We start from the raw sequence: 21,651 nt of genomic DNA, 5'->3' as shown, positions 1-21,651 counted from the left end.
TTGGTTCGCCAAGTGCAGGTCTTTCTATTTGACAACCGTAGGCGACCTGCGCGTCGTGATGATGATGAAATGATGATGAAGACAACACATACACCCAGCCCCCGTGTCATTGGAATTAACCAATTAAGGTTAAAATCCCCGACCCGGCCGGGAATCGAACCCGGGACCCTCTGAACCGAAGGCCAGTACGCTGACCGTTCAGCCAACGAGTCGGACATAACTATAGCAGAATGATCAAAACAAATTAACGTCTTAGTTTTAGAGTACACTATTGTATACGAAACTCCCCGCCTTAGATTATCAACCACCTGACGGACGCTGTTGACCTTGCTGCGGAAGCAAGTGTTCTCTTCTCGCATAGGCTACTGCACAAACGATGAGCGCTCGTTCACGTTCAATCTTCGAGAAAGCCTAATAAGTTCCTGTTGTTCGAAAATACAAATTGTAGCACGCAGAGGCGTATATATAATATTGGCACGTGCCTAGGGACGTCAAATTTTGGCTACTAGACTACTAATAATTTTTTGTTGATTCCTACTATAATATTTTTGTGTGCTTTGACAAATTATATTCAGAAATTATTTGCTTAATTCTTCGCTATTTATTCTTAGAACAACTCCTGTGTGGTATTACAGTCAAGAACACACACATTTAATACCTATCATTCTCAACTTGTTCTCAACACTTCAACACTTTTTCTTGAGATATCGCTACTGGCTAGCTGTATGTGTGTTGCCCTTACCTTGTTAGTCGTAATCTCTGAAGAGGAATGGCTTGCCTCGCATCTACAAACTGTATTTATATTTTCTTGCAAAGTTGGAAGATCTTGGCTGTGACAAAAATATTGTTCTTTCATAAATCATAACTTCTGCATTGTTTGACTGGTGGTCAAAAATGGAAACTTCTATGATTGGTGAGTTTGTCATTAAATTATCAGATTCTGAATAACCTGGTTATATGTAATTTAAAATATTACTTGTAACATATTCTGTAGCTATTTCAAATACAGTATTTGACTATTGTTCTTTTTATCTGGACACACGCACACACACACATGCTAAAAGTGTGCGTAGGGGCGCAGATACAGTGGGTAAAATAAGTCATACACTGTATGTGCGGCTTGCCACATATCTTTAGTAAGAGCACGAGTAGTTCCTATCCCTAGTTCATGAATTATATTTCTTAATGAAGCATTTGTAACATGGAGCTTACAAGGTCTGATGTATTTTCGGCGTCAATTTTTGACCATTCCTTCTTCAGATGATCGACGAAGTCTTCTTTTGACGAGCATGTACGTTTCTTTACTCTCCGTTCCAACAATGCCACAGATTTTGATATGGGATTGATGTCTGGGGACTGTTGAAGCGTTGGAATTTGCTCGGGAACATTATACAGCAGCCATTCTTTTGTTATACGAGCCGTATGCCTGGGATCGTTGTCTTGTTGGAAAACAAACGAGTCGTCAAGATTTAATTTCGCTGCATTGGCAAGCAAATTAACACGAAGTATATTCACATATGCTGAGGCAGTCATATTGTCCTCAAAAAAAAAAAGACCAGTTCTCCCACACCAGCGTGGTTCATGCATCCTCACACCATGACATGACCTCCGCCATGCTTGACATTTGATATAATTTTCTTAGGATCACATTCTTGATTTTGTTTACGCCCATCAGATCCAAAAAGGCTGAACTTGCTCTCATCCGAGAATATAACCTTCTTCCAGTATCCCATGGGTTTGTTAAGATACGCGTGAGCACACTCCAGTCTTTTCACCCTATTGGGCTGGTTAATGACTGGTTCTTTTCTGGTCACTCTGCCTTTTAAGCCAGCTTCGTAAATGTATTTCCTTATGGTTTCAGATGTTACCTCGTTACCTGTTGCTGTTGTGACGTCTTCAGCAAGCATTCGGGCGCTCACGCACGAGTTCTTGCGCGCTTGTACTACATATTGCGACTCTCGGTCCGTTAGAGCTCTAGGACGTCCAGACATTTGCATATTCGTCGTAGATCTTGTTCGTTTGTATTTATTCACAACATACTGGACAGCAACATGCAAGATGTTCAGTTTTTAGCAACGTTTCGGTAACGAAGTCCCTCTAGTCATAAGGAAACTCTTTTTTTCCTACACAACAGTCTTTAAAAAAAATTTAATTGACCTTTGTTGGTACAACATTTGGTCATCCTCCATGTACAAGGAACACTCACAGCAATACAAAAATATAAATTGTCAGTGCAAAGTACATAATAAGAATGAAAACCAAATTGCCACAGTCTTCAAGTAGAGAACACTACACTGAATCTCACTTCCGGGAGAAGAGGGGGAGAACAAACAAAACACAACACAAAACACTACAAAACACAAAACACTGGCAACGATGCGAAGAGCACAAAGTCAAATTCTTATTTCCGCGGTTCTCAAAAAGTCTATCACAGCACTGAGAAGTGAATTGTTTTCACCGTGCAACACCAATGCAGCGCTGGTCGGGAACGGCACTTGTAGATCAGATAGTTCAGATAAAAAGCAGCTTCGAGAAGCTTCATAAAGGCCACACTTTAACAAAATGTGGTTCAGATCTCCATCCGCCGCATACTGACATCGACAGCGCGGTGAAGCCAAAACTCCTATGCGATGGAGATGTGAAAGGAATGGTCCATTATTGAGCCGCATTAGGATTACATAAACCGTTAGACTTCGTGACCGATGAAACTTATAATACCATGGCTTAGGAGGGATTATGGGTTGTATGAGAGCATAAGCTCTACCTTTATGCAGTTGAGATGTTTCCCATTCCTTAGACCATTTATGACGAATTTGTTGTCGAATAGTGGGAATAAAATCCATCCATGGGAGTTGCAGCGCTGTAAATAGCCCTTCCGATGCAGCACGTTTGGCTAGTACGTCAGATTTTTCATTGCCGAAAATTCCACTATGTCCTTTGACCCAAAGAAATGCTATAGGACAACCTGAAGAGTAGATGCTAAAAGCTCGCTCTGCGATGCCATACAAGTAAACATGCGTTTGGAGATTCCACGTGAGATTTTGTAATTTCTTCATAACACTTTGGGAGTCCGTAATGATGAGAGCGGAATCGAATCGCTTGTTTTGACAAAAACGAAGTGCAGCACATATAGCTAAAATTTTCGCTGTATAAATAGAGGTTTCGGACGGCAGTTTGAAGCTACCAAATTCTTCCGTTTGTTGGCAGCAATATGCATATCCCACCGAGTCTGCGAATTTGGAACCATCCGTGAAGAAATAAGTAATATTGGGCCACATGGAGCGAATCAGAGGTGGTGGTGATTATTGTTTTAAGAGGAAGTACAACTAGGCAACCATCCTCTATATAACACTAAGCAGAGAGAAAAAATGGAAGGGGTCCGACACTTCGAAAAATGAAGGTATCGGCCAAAGGAAGACAAGGGCCACGAAGGGCTTGAAAATGAAAAACTCCCTAGGCCTCCATACGTAATACCGCTGGGGTCTGAAAAGAACAAGAGTTGACCAAGGGAGTTCGGATAGGATAGATGAATGTGAGGAGCCTGGCACAAGTAAGTGGAAGCAACGCCAGCACTCAGCTGAGGGCCCCATGGTCGCCAACCTACCCTCCAAAGTTCAAAGCCCGTGAGGAACATTTTAGTCGCCCCCTTAGGACAGGCAGGGGATACCGTGGGTGTTATTCTACCACCCCCACCCACAGGGGGAGAGCGAATCAGAGTCGGAATGTAGTTCTGTGTATGAGCTTCTGTGGTGAGATATCTAGGTACATACAGTAGTATATCGGCAGTCGATGTGAAGAACGCAGAAATCTAGCTTCGAACCCGGGCATGGTTCGTGTTTTGAGAGTTAGTGCGAAAATCGTTTTCAGTTCGATGTAACAGCGTAACAGAAGCTGTGGCTTGTATTGTGAGCATCGTCCATGTCTTTCCTCGATAACGGTCAATCGTTGAAGTGCAATAAGAATGGGATGCTGTGAAATAGCAGAACGTTATACAGAATTTTCTTGCCTATCATTTATCGACGCATTTGCAAAGATAATTCTCCCGCTTCCATTAAGAGAGCATTTGTTGGTGTGGATCTCATAACACCCAAACAGATGCGGATCGCCCGAAATTGTATGGTGTCGAGTTTCTTCGTGACGTATGCAGGAGCATTCCCATACAAAAAGAACCCACCCATAATCAATCATAGAGCGTATCACAGAACGATACAGAGTCAAAAGTATAAGAGGATCAGCTCCCCACCAAGTACGCGTCACAAAGCGGAGAATATTAATCACTCGTTCAATATTTTTGGAAGAATATGAGCAATATAGCAACTCCAAATTAGTCGACTATCAAAGTGCATACCCAATAGGCGTAATGATGATTTCACTGGAAATGTGAATGGTCCTAAATGGATATCACCAAGGTGGGGTAAAGTCCTCTTCCCGGTAAAAGTCACCACAGTAGATTTCAATGGAGACAATTCAAGACCATTATTATGCAACCATTTTGCCAAATCGCAGGCCACATAATGTAAACGAAGAGATGTAACCTCGAAGCTAGAGGAAGTAGTGTAAATGCACACATCGTCAACGTATTGTAAAACGTGAATCGATGGGCTGAACAGATGCTCAAGATCAGCAGAATAAATTGTATACAAAAGCGTGCTGAGCACAGCACCCTGTGGGAGACCTTTACACACGCGACGAGGGCCATGTAAACGACTGTGTCCATCTCGTACGTAGACATATCGTTCTTGTAACAATGCCTGAAGACCATATATAAAAGCTGGAGGGAAATGGAATGTTTGGAGCTTACTGAAGAGAACCGGTATACTGACTTAATCATAAGCTGAGCTGATATCTAGTGAGAGAGCCGTAAGATATCCATTAATCGCAAATGCGTATTCTATTGCAGAAGTGAACATACTGAGATGGTCCAGTGTTCCTCTCCCACGGCGGAATCCATACTGCGACTGAGGAAGCAGCTGCTGGTGTTCTAACTACCACTCAAGTCGTGTTTTCATCATCCTTTCCAGAGTCTTTACCACACACTAGGAAAGAGCAATTGCTCTATGAGAAGAAGGGTCCCTAGGGTCCTTTCCATGCTTCAGAATAGGGATGACAATTTGAGTAATCCAGTCCAAAGGTAATTCTTCCCGTGTCCATATGTTGTTAAAAATGTCTAGTAATAGAACACGCACTGTGCGAGGGAGATGGGATAACATCGAGTACTGGATACAGGGGCAGTGTTGTTGTTATGTTTTAACGACAGCTGGAGTTCCATGTTAGTAAATGGCCGTAACAGAAAATGATTGCGATCCCAGATGGGTGAAAATCGCCAACCGGGCAATTGCGGTACAGTCGGTAGAGCAATATGACTATGAAAAACCTCGACGCAATCAGACGGAAACGAAGAACGTGGGGAGCTACTCCCCACCCCTTTTAAGGATCTGACTTTATTCCAGATTGTAGTAAGCGGGGTTTCTCTGCTAATTTCTTCACAGTATCTTCGCCAACTGGATCGCTTTTTCTGTTTTAAAAATCTTTTACCTGTGTGTTGATAATTAGAATAATTTTCCCAGGAAGAAAGACGTCGATATTGTTTAAAAGCAAGTTTTCTTCTTGCAATCATTCGGGAACATTCTGTGTCCCACCACGGCGTAGGGGTATGTTTCGGGAAACAGAAAGGCTGTTTCACTGGGATACTAACCGAAGCTGGAGCATTTATGATGTATATTAAACAGTCGTATTTTAAGTGGGTCGGTAGGGAGAGTTGCAGTACGAAGTTCGGAGTCTATGTTCTCGCTGAAGGCAATCCAATTTGCTCGTTTGGTGTTCCATTTTGTGGTGGGGTAGAAGGTTGTAGGTAAGGCGTAGCTATTTTGTAAATGAATTCCGATAGGAAGATGATCAGATCCCAGGGAGTATCGTCGTGCTTCCCAGGTCACAACAGTCTTCAACTCACCCGATCGACGTCCAATTCCTGTACACCATTAGTTCCAGGAACTAAAACTCACTGTCATAATGGATACACGATTAATGATTTGTTTTTCAGCCGTTAGTCGGCGACGTTTTATACCATACATGACTACGATCTAATTGTTTTAAACCTTTTTTGTGTGCCGCTAAACAATACTTTGTTATAAATCAAGGGATATAGTGAGTACACCCACTGTACGTCACAATTAATTACGTCAAACAGTAGTGCATTTGTAGTGTTAGTATAAATCGCTTACCGATAATTCCCGTTTGTGTATCGTTTGAAACCTTATATGTATGACTAGTTATTATATGTGTGAATAGTTATTTTACCCACTGTATGTTAAATCCGCCACTGACAGCACATATTATTGATCTTTGTGCTGTTAATTTTGAGAAGATCTTGGTTGTTTCTACAACATTAGTCCTGGCTCTGTGCTGGACGTACGAGTACCCTCGACCCCATGCTCGAAATATTCCTTTAACACGAAAAAACGCAATTTTTTGGCCAAATAGATACTTTCGAAGAAAGCGTTTATGAACATTTGTACAGGAAACTTAATTATAAATCCTGAATGTATCTGTATGTTCTTTTTGTTTGCTAGAATAACACTGCACCCGTTATTTTGGTTTTCATCGCACAAAGCATTTGCAAAGTCGTTGAATTTTTTTTCGAAAAACTGTTAGAGGAAAAGCATGCACATGAAAGATGTTGTGAATTGTGAACACAGCAAACTCCCGATTATCCGGTTTGCGGATTATCCTTAAATAAGTCAGCGATTAAAGAAAGTAAGGAAGGAAGCCTGAAGTACTATATGTTGTTATTATTAGAACGAACGATTTCGTTTCGAATGCACTATTGTGTATGTGACTTATGTTTTTTATGCCGGAAAACGCTACAGGCACCATTCCCACCGTCGGTCGTCCCTGAAATATTTTCCGTTGTTTTCCATTCTATCTTCAGATGAATGCCGTAACTCTAACCTAGTAACATGTCCGCGGCCGATTTCCAGTCTGTCTATATCTTTGTCAAACCATTTCCCTGACGTGGGTATAGTGATCAAAGTGTATTTGGTAGACGGAGAGAGCGAAAACGAGGCGATGCAGAAACCCGTTATCACGCACAGTGAGGCACTGAAATGCGTTGATCTGTTACTAGAGTGCGCAGGACAAAATTCGTTCGACTATACCGATATTTTGACTCTCCAGAAAATTAGGACTGTCGTCGGAAAAATGTGAATGAACAACAGAAACAAAACAGAATCGGACTATTATGTCCCGAAAATGAACTGAAAGAAAGTCATACGAAATGCCGTGTTTTTAAATGTAATTTTGTAAATAATTGTTCAGTTACCGGCCCGTTACCCTAAGTAATACAGTGGGCTTTCAAATGTGATATATAGGATGTTTTGTAAATACAGTAAATGCACAGTTTCCAGTAAGAACGCGTGTATTTTGGATTATCCATGTTTTTCGTTTATCCATGCAGTCTCGGGTCCCCATTAACCCGGTTAAACGAGAGTTTGCTATACATCCGGTAGGCTCAATTCTTTGATAGTATAATTATGAAAAGGTACTTAGCAGAAAGAAACGTGAGTGTAATTATGAAGGATGTCTGAATATTATTGAGAGAGACACAGTCGATTGGAAGAAGTGCGGGAGTAAGTCTGAGAAACTATAAAACGAAGATTTCTCCAGCATGATTGTTTGGGAATTTTTTACTTTTTCTTGTAAATATTTGGAATGTATCTTCAAACACCATATTTATTAACATTAAACTGTTCGATATATGTACCAACACACATATTTACAAGAAAAAGTAAAACAATTCCCAAACAATGATCTTGTGTGATGAAACAGTGGAGGGAACAGTGATAACCCTGACCAATACAATGTTACTGACAGGGATATATTTTCAAGTGATGTTGAAATTTGAAATGTTTGTGACTGCTGTGGATCAGAATAACGATGGGCACTTAAAATGAATGAAAGTTTGTAAAAATCTTAATTATCTAGAAATTACTTCTTCTTGAAATCATTCACAGTGAAAGAAGAATGGGCGTTGAATAGCTGTAATTTTATTTTATTTTAATCGTATGGTGATTATAACTACAAATTTATAAGTCCAGGTCCAAGTGTTTTAGCCACTCTACAGCACTTTTTTAAAGATGAAACAGGTCGCTGGGGCTTCCGGAGTAGGCATGAAGAGGGCAGCGCAGGATGACATGGTCTTCTCCTCTTCACTGCATTCACACATAGGAGAATCCATCCAATCCCACTTATGGCGTAAGAAATTGCAGCGTCCATGCCCAGTTCTCAGTCTGTTGAGGCGACACCATAGTTTTCTTGGGAGATCGAATCCCTTCATTTTCTGGGTTGGATTTAGGTCATGAGCATTTGTTCCAGATGTTGAAATTGACCACTCATCCCGCCAGCTCTCGTTTAGATTAAATTATCCCTCAAGAGCTGGCCGGCCAGTACACTTGCTGGTCTCCTGGATCGAAGTCGTCGTGGCGATGGGTAACAAAATTCCTGGTGGACTGGTAATGAGGGAGATGACAAGATCTTCTTTGCTTCTCTCAGCACGGCTTCCTTTCTCCTCGGGGGGGGGGGGGGATATGACTAAGTACGGGTAACCAGTGGCGGGGTGTTGACTTTACAGTACCAGTTATGCAGCGCATGGTATCATTCAGCTTAGTATCCACTTTATGCACATGTGCACTTTCCAGCCATACCGGGGCACAGTATTCCGCTGCAGAGTAGACAAGACTAATACCCGTTATTCGTAAGCAGTCAGCCGAGGCTCCCCAGGAACTGCCACAAAGCTTGTGGAGGATGTTATTCCTTGTAGCGATTTTGTGAGAGAGCTTGGTGAGATGTTCTTTGTAGCTCACTGGACACTGGATAGCTGTGATTAATGAATAGCCTAAATGTACGAAAGTATATTTGAAAGTAATGCAAGAATTATGTTGTTGATGTTTGAGTCATCACTCCATAGACTGGTTTGATGCAGCCTTCCATGTCACCCTATCCTGTGCTACCCTTTGCATTGCTACGTAACTACTTCATCATACTTCTCTAATCTGCTAATCATATATAGGGTATATCATAATTAATAGTGCAAATTGCAACAGCTGTAAGTACACAATACTAGAAGCAAAAATGTCTTAGTAAATAAGGGTCCACAAACGAGCCTTTTGCGAGATAATTTATAATTTGTTGTTACCAGCCACCGCTGACTAGATTGTGTGTAAACATCATCCTAGGTAAGAAAAGGTACCAATACGACATTAAGACATATCATCAGATACTTTGGTAGACGTGCAGTTGTCTCATATTGAAAAAAATATTTCCTTTCCTTTAATATAAAATCTATTTTCTTTAATTGTATCTCAGAAAGAACATTACGATTCCAACTCAGTAGTTGATGCTGCCGTTATCACCTGATATATTACCCCCTTCACTTGCAACGTATATGCCACTTAAAGGACAGGTTCCTGCAGGCAAGTAATTTCAGCCCTCACACCATGAACTGAATTGATAGTTCTAGGTCTGTTGATATTGGTATCAAATATGCACAAATGATTACCCTTTAAACTGATTTGAATCATATGTACTGTACCGGTTACGACCTGTACATGAGTATTTTTTTATAAATGACATTTAATTATCACGCGTAATGTTCTGAGCACGCCTGGTTTGTTTACCGTCAGCGGGGCAAGCAAGCGAGTGAAGGACAGCTGTGAGCTGTGACGTAGCCACAGGGGCTAGCTAGACCGCCCGCCCGTCACACCACGTGTTCCCAGCCTGGACTCGTATATTCTAGATTCCACGTCACATCTTCCAGAATGTTCGACGGGGAAAATTTTGTAACTCCCGTAATAATTACGCTAGCGGCTTGAGCGATATGTCATATTGTTTGGGATCACCTGAACGTCGCAATGCTCGAGTTTCAAGTAAATCGATCGAGGGATTCAGGAGATATTCAGTCAAGCCGTATTGTGACGTAGACGTCCCGGATCGAATAAAAGGAGGGCCCACTGTAGCCTGTTCACTCAGTTACAGCTGAGTAGTCAGCGTGGACACTCTCGCTGCTACTATCGTCGTGTAGTGACAGTCCCGACGAGGAACTCTGTAATTTTCTAAGTATTCATAAAGTGAACTTGTATTTTTTCGAGTGTGGGAGAACGAATTCTTCCAAGTATTCTCATGTGGACTTGCAATATTTCGAGTGTTAAAGAACATTTTCTAAGTCTTCATAATCGAACTTACAATATTTACGGGTGTTCGAGACTGGAATTTTTCCAATTATTCATGAAATGGACTTGTATTATTTACGTGTGTTAAATTCATAATTGGACTTATATTATTTACGTGTGTTAAAGAACGAATTCTTCATAAATTGAACCTGCAATATTTGCGAGTGTTAAGAGACTCATTCCTCTAATAAACAGTGATTTACAAACTTTGCTAGTGATGATCTCTGAATGTGCTTGTGATTTTGCCGGTGATGAACTCTAACTTCATTCAACGTCTTTAAAACATAAATTTAGGATTTCACCTGTGTTTATTCAAAGACTTGGATACCTTGCCAGTGATAGACTATAAATTTATTCATGTGGATGGACTTGTGTTTTCGTACATGTTCACTCAAAGACTTGTACATTCGCCAGTGCTGATTCAAACTTTATAAATTTCGCCAGTGATGAACTTTAAATCTATTCAGATTTTCATGTGGATTGACTTATGTTTTTCGTCCGTGTTCATTCAAAGACTTGTACCTTCGCCAGTGATGAACTTTAAATTTGGTCATAGTTTCATGAGAAGGGACTTGTGTTTTTTTTGCCAGTATTTATTCAGAGACAAAGACTTTTGCTACTGGTGAACTCTGAAATTATTTTCCTCGTATACAGAGACATATCATTTTACGAGTGTTAAATTTTGAAAGTCTTGACGAATAATAACCAGTGACTTCGCTAATAGGTTAATCACCCAAGGTTTTATAAACTCAGATTTATCAGTACTGCGAGTGACCTTGGAGACATCAACCCTCTCAGTCACATTGGACTGAGGTAGCAAATGGTTATCTGCAACATCACAGGATCATCGAGGTTCAACCTGGGCCTCGAAAGTTCGAGGCATCTCTACCTTCTACCAACCCAGACAGTCCAGCCGCTTCTGTACGGAGTCCCTGGAATCTTCTGGAACGTGTTCCAACCTGCTCGGCTTGGTGAACTGGAAAATCCGAGCCATATTATAGGACTAGGTGGAAGACAACTTATATCTACCTGGAGGTGATGTGCAATTTCATGTCTTATATGAATAAACTCATGTTCAGTCAGAGTCAAAGTTTTCTTGTAGATAGGACCCTACCTCCTGTACCGAGCCCTAGCTACTAGTCACCCAGTTTTAGCCCTGAGAACTATATTCTTGCTTACTTTAAAATATAATCTGAGAGTCGGGCTCTTTTACCGGTAGAGTACAAAGGCACATCTGACTATGCATGTCGTTGAATTCACATATATTTTTACAATCACTTGCAAAACCTACGTCATTCTATGTTTGATTGCATACCTTGTTGTCTCTCTACCCTCCAAACAGCTTCTGGCCACTGTATCAGTGGCTGTGGTCAGTTAGAATGATCGACTCACAATCGCAAGTTTGCGAGTTCAATCCTGATTGAGGTATTCATTTTTGAAAGATTGTCAAAAAATTCCGCACACTATATCATCGTTGTTGGCACGATAAAGATCTTTACTGTGTACTCAGTGTCACCCGACCAAATTAAATTAACTCAGTTCACTTTGCAAGATAGCAACACCATTGGATGTCGAAATTTGTAGACAGACCACTTAAACTTCACCAATTCAGACGACCATTAACTTGGTACCTGAGGCCGTACGGGTGAAAGCCTGGACGGCGAATCACAGATTACAACTGGCAGATCATATAACAGAGATAGTTCTCTTGACAAGAAAAAGGATCACGATCGTTATTCCAATGTATACCGGTATTGGACAAACAGAAATCCAAACATCTACAAAAATAAAGTACCTTGGAGTGACACTTGATGCCATACTTACATTTTGGAATCATTTCAAACAGGTAACAGATAAGGTGGTGAAACAATTGCGCTGAGTAGATTAATGAGCAACGTTAAAGGTTCGAAGTCTAGCAAACGACGACTTCTGATGTCGACAGTTCACTCGACACTTCTAAATGGTGCTGAAGTCTGGGCTGAATCTCTGAAGTTTGAAAAATACCAGCGAAGGATAGCTGCGGTACAGCGGAGATCAGCTTTGCGTATTACAAGCGCATATCGCACAGTATCCGAACCCGTGGTTCTTACGGTAGCAGTGGTAGCACCGATTGATTTACTTGCCTTAGAGACAGGAAATCTGGCGAACTAAAGGGGAGCCCGGAAAGAAGCGTGCTAAGGAGCTAGCTTACGGGAGGCCTAAGATTCACCGCCATCTAGCACCATGCCTGACGTCACGCACAGCCACTGCCTTCGTGATATACAGGCCGTTCTGTAGCTCTGATGACGTCATGCTTTGGGTGGGACTTGGAGGCGATACGCGTCCACTCCGCTTGAATAACACACTCGTTTAAATGACTTAAGAAACTGTTAACGCCTTATAAGACCAAAAACTATTGATATTTGTTAGTTCTGATATACAGGGTCTTTTTTATGGCTTGCTCCGTGTGTCAGGGGAACACGCACGGAAGGCGATAGCCGGGCGACTCATTTGTCGAAAGATATATTGCTCTGAGTGGTGCTGCGGAGCCAGCTAAAAAAAAAAAGACCCTGTACAATGCATATCCTTTCCCGTAACGTTCTATTTCTCGCGTATATCCGTTAGTTTCCTTGAGTACAGGCTAACACTTTGAGACATATTCTTGCGATTTCTATCCATTTTCTAGTCAACTGGAACATTTACATCATACATACTGATAGAAAACAAGCAACCAATTACCAATACAATATACTACAAATGTGCATTATTTCTGTACCACCAATTCAGTACCTACAAGAAAGATTACAAGAAGCTAAAATCCAACAATAACAAAACATTTACTGTCACTGTCATAAAAGTCATTTATTGTTAAAATTACAGCAAATAACGCCCATACAATTATTTTCATATTCATTTTTCATGGAATAACCCTGTTCCATAGCCTATGTTATGAAATTTGATAGGAAAAATCTCAGCAGTGTTATTTCACAATACATTTCTACCTAAAATGGTAAAATGCATAAATTGGACTTGAATTTTCAGATACACAGAATTCAAATAAGCCATAAGTCTGATTATTTAAAAATGCATTTAATGTTATCCATAATAATAAGTTTGGGTGGCGTTTATAAAAGTAGGAAAGATCACAATATGAAGATAAAGTTGGAATTCAAGAGGACAAACTGGGGCAAATATTCATTTATAAAAAGGGGAGTTAGAGATTGGAATAACTTACCGGTACCAAGGGAGATGTTCAATAAATTTCCAATTTCTTTGAAATCATTTAGGAAAAGGCTAGGAAAACAACAGATAGGGAATCTGCCACCTGAGCGACTGCCCTAAATGCAGATTAGTATTGATTGATTGATTGTTTTCGACATAATAAGAAATTTTAACTCACCATCCGGACAAGACACGCGTAGGCCTATATCCCTCAGGATGCAGTCTTCAAGAAATTGGTTGATACACACAACTCTGTGGTGATTAAATATTAATTTCTCCGTAGGAATAGCCTTCTTCCATAACCTAACTCTTTCTTCATCAGAAGGAAACACAAATACTGGAATGCACTCTCCTCGTTTATAATATTGATTTTGCAGCCAGGCACACACCAACTCTTAGCATGGTGATTTATCTCACTGATAACCTTAATTTAATTCAATGTGTATGTACACATCTTGTTTGAGAATAAAACACTGAATGCACTAACTTAATTCATTATACACTATGGATATAACATTACACAAATAAACTACAAAATTAAAACACTGCAGAACGTTATTCTTAATCTACAGCCTCACATTAATACACGCTCACACTAAGTTTGCTTCACCAGTTGAGGACTTTTCACTTAATAATGCAGTCGACAACGGCTCAGTCTGATATAGATATGAGAAAACATGCGGCCAACGTTAACAATTTCATTAAACAGCGAAGAATTCACTTGTAATTCAACTAACTCACGTGCTAAACTTCCCCCCTAAAGATCAGCTGAGTGCTTTCCCGCGCTTGCTACAGTACGACCTTTACTTCACGAAGGCAGTGGCACAGCCAAACATAACCGACTCCGACTTTGCTTACCTACTGGTATAGGCAACGAATGGAACGATGGCAGCAAAGATGGGAGGAAGATCCTCGAGGAAAATGGACTAAACGGCTGATACCATGTTTAGCTGATTGGGTCGCACGAGCTCATGGTGAGGTTAACTTTCATCTTGACGGGTCACAGATACTTCCAGATATTTCTACACAGAGTAGGTAGAGCAAGTGATCCGGCGTGTATTTATTGCAATGATGTTGACGATGAACTTCACACTTTTTTTTTTTTTTGTATGTTAACATTGGTCAACACAGAGATGTTTAGAAACTGAGCAAGGAGAATTGACGCCAGAAACTATTGTACAGGTGATGCTACGAAACCAAGAATCTTGGGATCAGGTAGCAGTACGGTATATGTAGAAGGCATACTGCGTCAGGAAAAGAGGAATTTGAATGCTCGCGAACGGCAGTAACGGAGAAATAAAGGAAGAAGAAACTTGAGAAATTACATGTACGACACCGCCCTGAAGTAATGCGAGAGCAGTTCCGAGGCGGAGATATACGTCGTGCGAAAAGGGTGAGTAGGAATCTCACACATTTGTGGAGTGCGGACCCTCACAAGATTAGTGTCTCATAAAGATTTCCTACACTCCCACGTAAAAAATTATTATTACCGGTATTATTATTATTATTATTATTATTATTATTATCTTTGGTCACTTCATTTAGCTATGGTGTCTTGATTTTTCTGTTCCATTAAGTACAGGCCCCGATTTCAAGTAGTTAGCGCCCTGGGCAAACAATATTTAGCCCCCCCCCCCTGCTCGTTTTCTTGTTCCTCTAAAAATAATTGTTTACAAATTAAATATTACAGTTTACAAGATTATGCGTTTTAAAACAGCACATTATGCAAATACAGTTCATTCTCATAATTAAACTTATCAAGCCAAATAAAGGTAACAGCCAAACAAGAATCAGTTTTATTTTTATTTAAAAACCCATTGGTTCAGCTTGATAGTTTGTATGTAAGTAAATAATTTTAGAAATAAGACACATTTTCTTCATAAAATGTAAATATATAGATTAAATTCAGGTTTTAAAGTTAGAATAGTTTAAAGTGTTTTATATAGGCTAATAAAATAATTGGAACAATTTGTGGAATGTAAAATTAATTTGAGTGTAATGAATTTAAGATGTAATTCACGCAGGCCATATTTACTCGATCCGCCGGCCGCCGCCCCTCAAAAACTGGCGCCCTGGGCAAATGCCCAGAGCGCCCATTTGTAAATCGGGGCCTGATTAAGTAGGTAGGTATAGGTAGGTCGTTGGTTGGTCGGTATTGTTGGATTCATCCTTGAAATATGACCATTGGTGATTAAATATCTCTTCCTGGCCACGTCTGTGATCATTTCACTGTACCTGTACAACTCGTGGTTTGGTATTGAGGGAAAGGCACGTCTTATTGTAAGTGTTCTTGGTTACCTACTAGATATGCTAACTCTACTTTGTTCATCCAGTTTATTAGTGCTGCTCCTTCTCCAAGATACTCAAACTTGTTGACATTATCAATTTTGCCCATTTCCAGTTGTAGTTCACTGGGGACATCACTGATGTTGGTGAGGTATTTTGTTTTATCTAGTGACACTTGTAATCCCACCTTGGGGGCCAATGACCTAGCTGTTAGGCCCATTTAAACAACAAACATCATCATCATCATCAATCCCACCTTGGCAGCCTGGTGCCTAAGTATATTGAGCTGCTTCACTGCTATTTCATTTTAGCTTGCCAGAAGTGCAACATTATCTGCAAACACCAGACAATCCACTCTTAGACCCTCTCGTTTGTGTCCCAAGTAAACCCCACTGGGGACTTTGGGTTTATCTAGCTTCTTCTGCCACTCTCTGATGACCTTCTTCAAAACACAAGAGAGATCATACCCCTATGTAACTCCTGTCCATATCTCAATGCTTACTGAGGGTATTCCTCTGACCTCTACTGATGATGATGATGATGATGATGGTGGTGGTGGTGATTATTACCATTATTATTATTATTATTATTATTATTATTATTATTATTATTATTATTATTATACATTGGCCATACACAACACTGTGCATAATACTAAAATGAACTTGTAAATTAGGTTGTTAAATCATAGTATTGTTCTGTTTTCAAATAGTTTCAAACTTTTTATATTGCATTAGTAAAGCTATGAAAACCTGAATCAATCTCCTCAGGACCAAAAGCATTTATTGTATACTTCACAGGTTCAGCACTCGACCAAGCTACAGGCACACACCTGGCAGAGAACCCTTGTCCTCTTTGACAATAGGGCAACTATTAGAACAAGCATCTAAACTTTGGGATAATCGTGAAGCTATAGTATCACTATACCAAGGACATCGTCTTAGTTTTAAAGATGTGAATGACCAGGTAAGTTAAATGCTGGTACTCTCATTATCACAGTTAGTGTGCTTGCCTAAAAGAATGCAAATTACATGAACAATAAGAAAAAAATTGAACATGATATATTTTGAGTTTATGCTATTTGAAAGATGCAAACTGCAAGTTTCCATGAATATTTCATTGTTGCCTCTGTGGAAACCGCTATGTGAAACATTTCAGCTTAGAACTTTGGTCAGAAAGATTCTGTCGTCTAAGGTTCAATATTGTGCGAGTAATTCCAAAAAGTTCTCGCTCTTAATAATATATATGCTGCGGGTCAGTATTTCTCCCACAACATTTTCACATAGCGGTTTTCATAGGTGCAACAATGATTTGCCTCTTTCACATGACATAAATCCAAAAGATATGTGTGGACCTTGAAAGTATCAATCTACATCTGCGACTTTTATGTTATGTAATTGTAAATAATCTGAAATCTATTCTTGTACTTCTGCAACTCTTACGTTATGTAAATGAAAATACTCTGTAATCTATTCTTGTACCGGTACCTTTGCAACTTTCATGTTATGTAAATGTAAATACAGTCAGAAATAATTCTCTGTAATCCTCATATTGATGATGTATATATTTTATATATTGTATGTGTTTATATGCTCAACCATTTACTAATAATCTTATATACACAAACTATATTTTGATGTGTAAGTGCCCGCCAGTATGTAATGTCTTGTACAATTCCTATGTATGAGCCTGCAGGCTCGTTGGAATTAATTGAAATTAATGAATGAATGAATGAATGAATGAATGAATGAATGAATGAATGAATGAATGAATGAATGAATGAATGAAAATATAAAGGGGAGAAAAATCACATGTGGAAAGATTACATTCTTAGTGTTGTGATTGTAGGGAATAGTAACAGATTGTTTATCAGACTGTCCATTCATATTGTATTTTACAGATTTCATTACAATAGCACAAAGTCATTCTGTTGTGATATATTAAAAATATTTTGGAGTACGGTATTTGAAATACATGTGAAGAATATAGTTTTCTCTTAAATCTATATATAAAATAAGAGTTTTGTCTGTACATTAGTCAGAATTTGAAAATAATGGTATTTCTGTATCGGTCATGTTCACAGTAACAAGGAAATGCACTTTATACTTTTCAGTAATTTCTTTCTGTCTGTCTGTCTGTCTGTCTGTCTGTATGTACACGCATCACGAGAAAACGGCTGAAGAGAATTTAATGAAAATCGGTATGTAAAGTCAGGGAATAAGCCACTACAATCTAGGCTAGAAATCATTTTATTCACGCTGAGTGAAATGATAGTTTAGGGGAAGGCCTGAAATTTAATTCTCAAATATTTATATTATTAGTGGTCCTATCGATAAATACTACATAACTATATATAGAATTAAATTTCCAATCATTTATGACTTATACATTTTTACCATGCTGACTATGATAACACAGATGTTCATGAATTTGTATTTTTGTTGCTAAGCCCTAATCAGCACCGAGCCACGAGAAAATGGGTTAACAGAATTTAATTAAAATTGGTATATAGAGTCAGGGAATAAGAAGCTACAGTCTAATCTATAAACAATTTTATTCACCCTGGATGAAATTGTAGTTTAGGGCAAGGAACCTAAAATTTAATTTTTAAATTCTGGTACTTACTGGATGTTATTGGTCGTATCGAAAAGTACTACATAACAAACGTTATAGAGAATACAATATCCAATCATTTTTGTTTTATTTAGTTTTACTGTACCGACTATGATAAGAATGGTATTTCAGAGTCGGAAGAAAACTTAATGTGAAGGCCTACAATATCGAAAGCGCATAACATTGATGAACAATAACATTATATTGACCGTTGTTTGTTGTGATGTTCTTTGTGTCTTATGCTGCCACTCAACTCCAATAGATGGGATTACTGCTGCATACCAAGTATAACAGCCTGACTGAATATTGGCGGGAAATAGTTGGGGAGTTGGAAATCTTTCTTCTTTAGCATGCCATTCCTCTGGTTCATACATTTCCTGATACTACTGGTATGAAACACACTGGTTCATCATAGTATTCCAGCTATTCAATCCCTACTCTGACACACTGTTTTGAATAAGCAGTGTGCACACTTAAGTCAGAGGCTCACTTAGTAGTATTATATAGTAGTAGTATGACGTGGTCTAGAATTACAACTTAGGGCTATTCCAAATTATAGCACCACAATTCACTAAATAACTGAAAATTCAACCCTGAAAAGAGCCGTTTCTTAAGATAAGCTTCTTCCTCTTCACTTTTATTAAATTCTACATTCATTTTATTCCAAATTAGCAGTGAAGAGGGGGTTTCTCCCCTGGCTTGGAGGAAAAATTTGTCTCCAAGTCAAATAGTTATTTCCGCCACCAGTGTAGTGAATTGAGATTTTCCGACTCCTAGGAAACCGATTAGTAAAAGGGCATAGTTTTCACCCTGGGACTCTCCACTATTCAACCCACCCCCCTCCGAAAAAAGACTAAGAGTGTTCACGGATCATGGCTGTCTGTGGCTTGGTCATTCCAGCTCTGGAACTTTGGACTGTTAGATTGGCAACATAGTAGGCTACTGTTGGTTAAAAGTGAGAAAATGTGTCGTTTTTTTTCATTTGATCGAGTATTTCATATGAAAGCATTGCTTTTAATCGTGCCATTTTATGTAATTCCTACTAAGTTCATTTCAGTTGGGAAAACTACTAAGACAGTCTTTCTGAGGATGTGAAAAAGGCAGGTGGAGAGTGAGTGAGTGCCATTATAATGAAAACTTTCCAACCTGATTGTGACTGATGGTAGGCAAGCGGCCCTACCATTACAATGAATTCCCTAACCCAGTCTTCATGTGAGAAAAGACGTTTGGTGACTTCCACGTCATGTTTCTAGGGTAATGTTAAGAGCTATGCAATTTAATACAATCTTGCTCACAACGTGTACACTACCTAACCTAGAATTCTGTATACAATGTACATCAGCTGTTGTTGTTTGAGTCATCAGTCCATAGACTGGTTTGATGCAGCGCTCCATGCCACCCTATCCTGTGCTAACCTTTTCATTTCTACGTAACTATTGCATCCTACATCTGCTCTAATCTGCTTGTCATATTCATACCTTGGTCTACCCCTACTGTTCTTACCACCTACACTTCCTTCAAAAACCAACTGGACAAGTCCTGGGTGTCTTAAGATGTGTCCTATCATTCTATCTCTTATTCTCGTCAAATTTAGCCAAATCGATCTCGTCTCACCAATTCGATTCAGTATCTCTTAATTCGTGATTCGATCTATCCATCTCACCTTCAGCATTCTTCTGTAATACCACATGTAACATCAGCTAGTAGAACATATTTCAAGAATTACATTTTTCACCCATTGTTGATTCAGCATGGTATGTATTTCTAGGAATAATCCTATGACATTTAGGCCAGCTGGTTTACATTCATACAGTATTTTCAAACATTGCAGACCAAAATCTATACTGTAAGAAAAGAAATAGGTTCCATAGTATATTACTCAAATATCAGCCATTGAGCATTTCCTAATAGTGAATTTCTTTCTTGTTCTCATTTTAGGAAATTTATTTCATTTCAAACCCCTTGTTTGATGTTTGATTTTCCCTACATTGATTATATGTATGTAAAGTTCAGTGACTCTATGCAAGAGATTGGCCCTGTTCATCTTCAGATTCTCACCCCCAGGCTAAAATTTGGTAGGCTGTCTCTTCCAGGTTACCCAGCTTTCTTCTTATTCTATACTTCTCACATCAATATTGATGATCTGTCCGGCTCCATGGCTAAATGGTTAGCGTGCTGGCCTTTGGCCACAGGGGTCCTGGGTTCGATTCCCGGTAGGGTCGGGAATTTTAACCATCATTGGTTATTTTCGCTGGCACAAGGGCTGGGTGTATGTGTCGTCTTCATCATCATTTCATCTTCATCACGACGCACAGGTCGCCTACGGATGTTAAATCAAAAGACCTGCACCTGGCGAGCTGAACATGTCCTTGGACACTCCCGGCACTAAAACCCATACGCCATTTCATTTCATTGATGATCTGACATGATGTCCCCTCAACGAGTGTTGAAGCCCACTATTCTGTTGAAGCTGGGAAGCAAAAACAAGCTTGTCAGGGGCTGAGAAGAAATAGAAGTAGAAGAACTGGAGTTGATGAGGATGGAGCCATCTGTTGGAAGACAACATTATATAAAGGTGAAGATTGTCCTTGTCTCCTCCTCTTCCCCACACTGACCTGACATTGTGTTTAGGCAGTTATAGGCTCCTTTTCATGTGCCTACCTCTTTCTCTTGTAATGAAATGTTGTAATGAAAGTTGTAATGAAATGAAAATATATTATAGAGGTATAACCCTATTATCACATGGGCTAAAAATAATGGAGAAAGTCATAGACAAAAGACTGAGGGATATAATAGAAACACAGTTAGAGGAAGAATAATATGGCTTTGGACCAAATAGATCAACAATAGGATTGATATTTACAGTGAGAACGATAATGGTAAAACATCTAGAAAAGAACAAGGAAATCATCTTCGTATTTTTGGATTTGGAAAAAGCGTATGATACAGATAATAGAAAACATGTATTGGAATGCCTACTGAAAAGGAATGTACCAAAATCATTAATTAACAAGATTAAAATATTGTATCATGAGAGTGAAAGTTCTCAAGCAAGGAAGTGCACTGTCACCATTATTGTTTATTATATTGATGGATGAAATCATAAAACGTGTAAAGTGTAAAACAGAGTATCAGTAGTGATGAAGACAGTGCTTTGAAATTTGCAGAGAATGTGGTGATTTTCGAGAAGGGGAGAAAAGGAAGCACAAAGGAGACTGGACATTTAGAATTAAAATCTGAAGGAGTTTGGAATGGTAATTAGTAAAAAGAAAACTGTAGTCATGCACTGTGGAAAAGAGAAAAAGAGAAGCCAAGTGAACATAGACGG

General features: G+C 39.3%; 1 protein-coding gene across 1 annotated transcript in view; it reads left to right on the top strand.

Moving 5' to 3' along the window:
• Positions 1-5,072: 5,072 nt before the first annotated feature.
• Positions 5,073-21,651, top strand: part of LOC136880889 (medium-chain acyl-CoA ligase ACSF2, mitochondrial) — a 196,648-nt gene continuing 180,069 nt past the window's right edge. Inside the window, exons 1-2 of the mRNA XM_068229164.1 lie at positions 5,073-5,131; positions 16,511-16,676. Coding sequence (XP_068085265.1) covers positions 5,088-5,131; positions 16,511-16,676 — 210 coding nt within the window. The 5' untranslated portion in view covers positions 5,073-5,087. The remainder of the gene's footprint in view (positions 5,132-16,510; positions 16,677-21,651) is intronic.

This window comes from Anabrus simplex, chromosome 9 (genome assembly GCF_040414725.1).
Source record: "Anabrus simplex isolate iqAnaSimp1 chromosome 9, ASM4041472v1, whole genome shotgun sequence".
In the NCBI taxonomy this organism is placed as follows: domain Eukaryota; kingdom Metazoa; phylum Arthropoda; class Insecta; order Orthoptera; family Tettigoniidae; genus Anabrus; species Anabrus simplex.
This window is presented reverse-complemented; position numbering and strand designations above follow the sequence as displayed.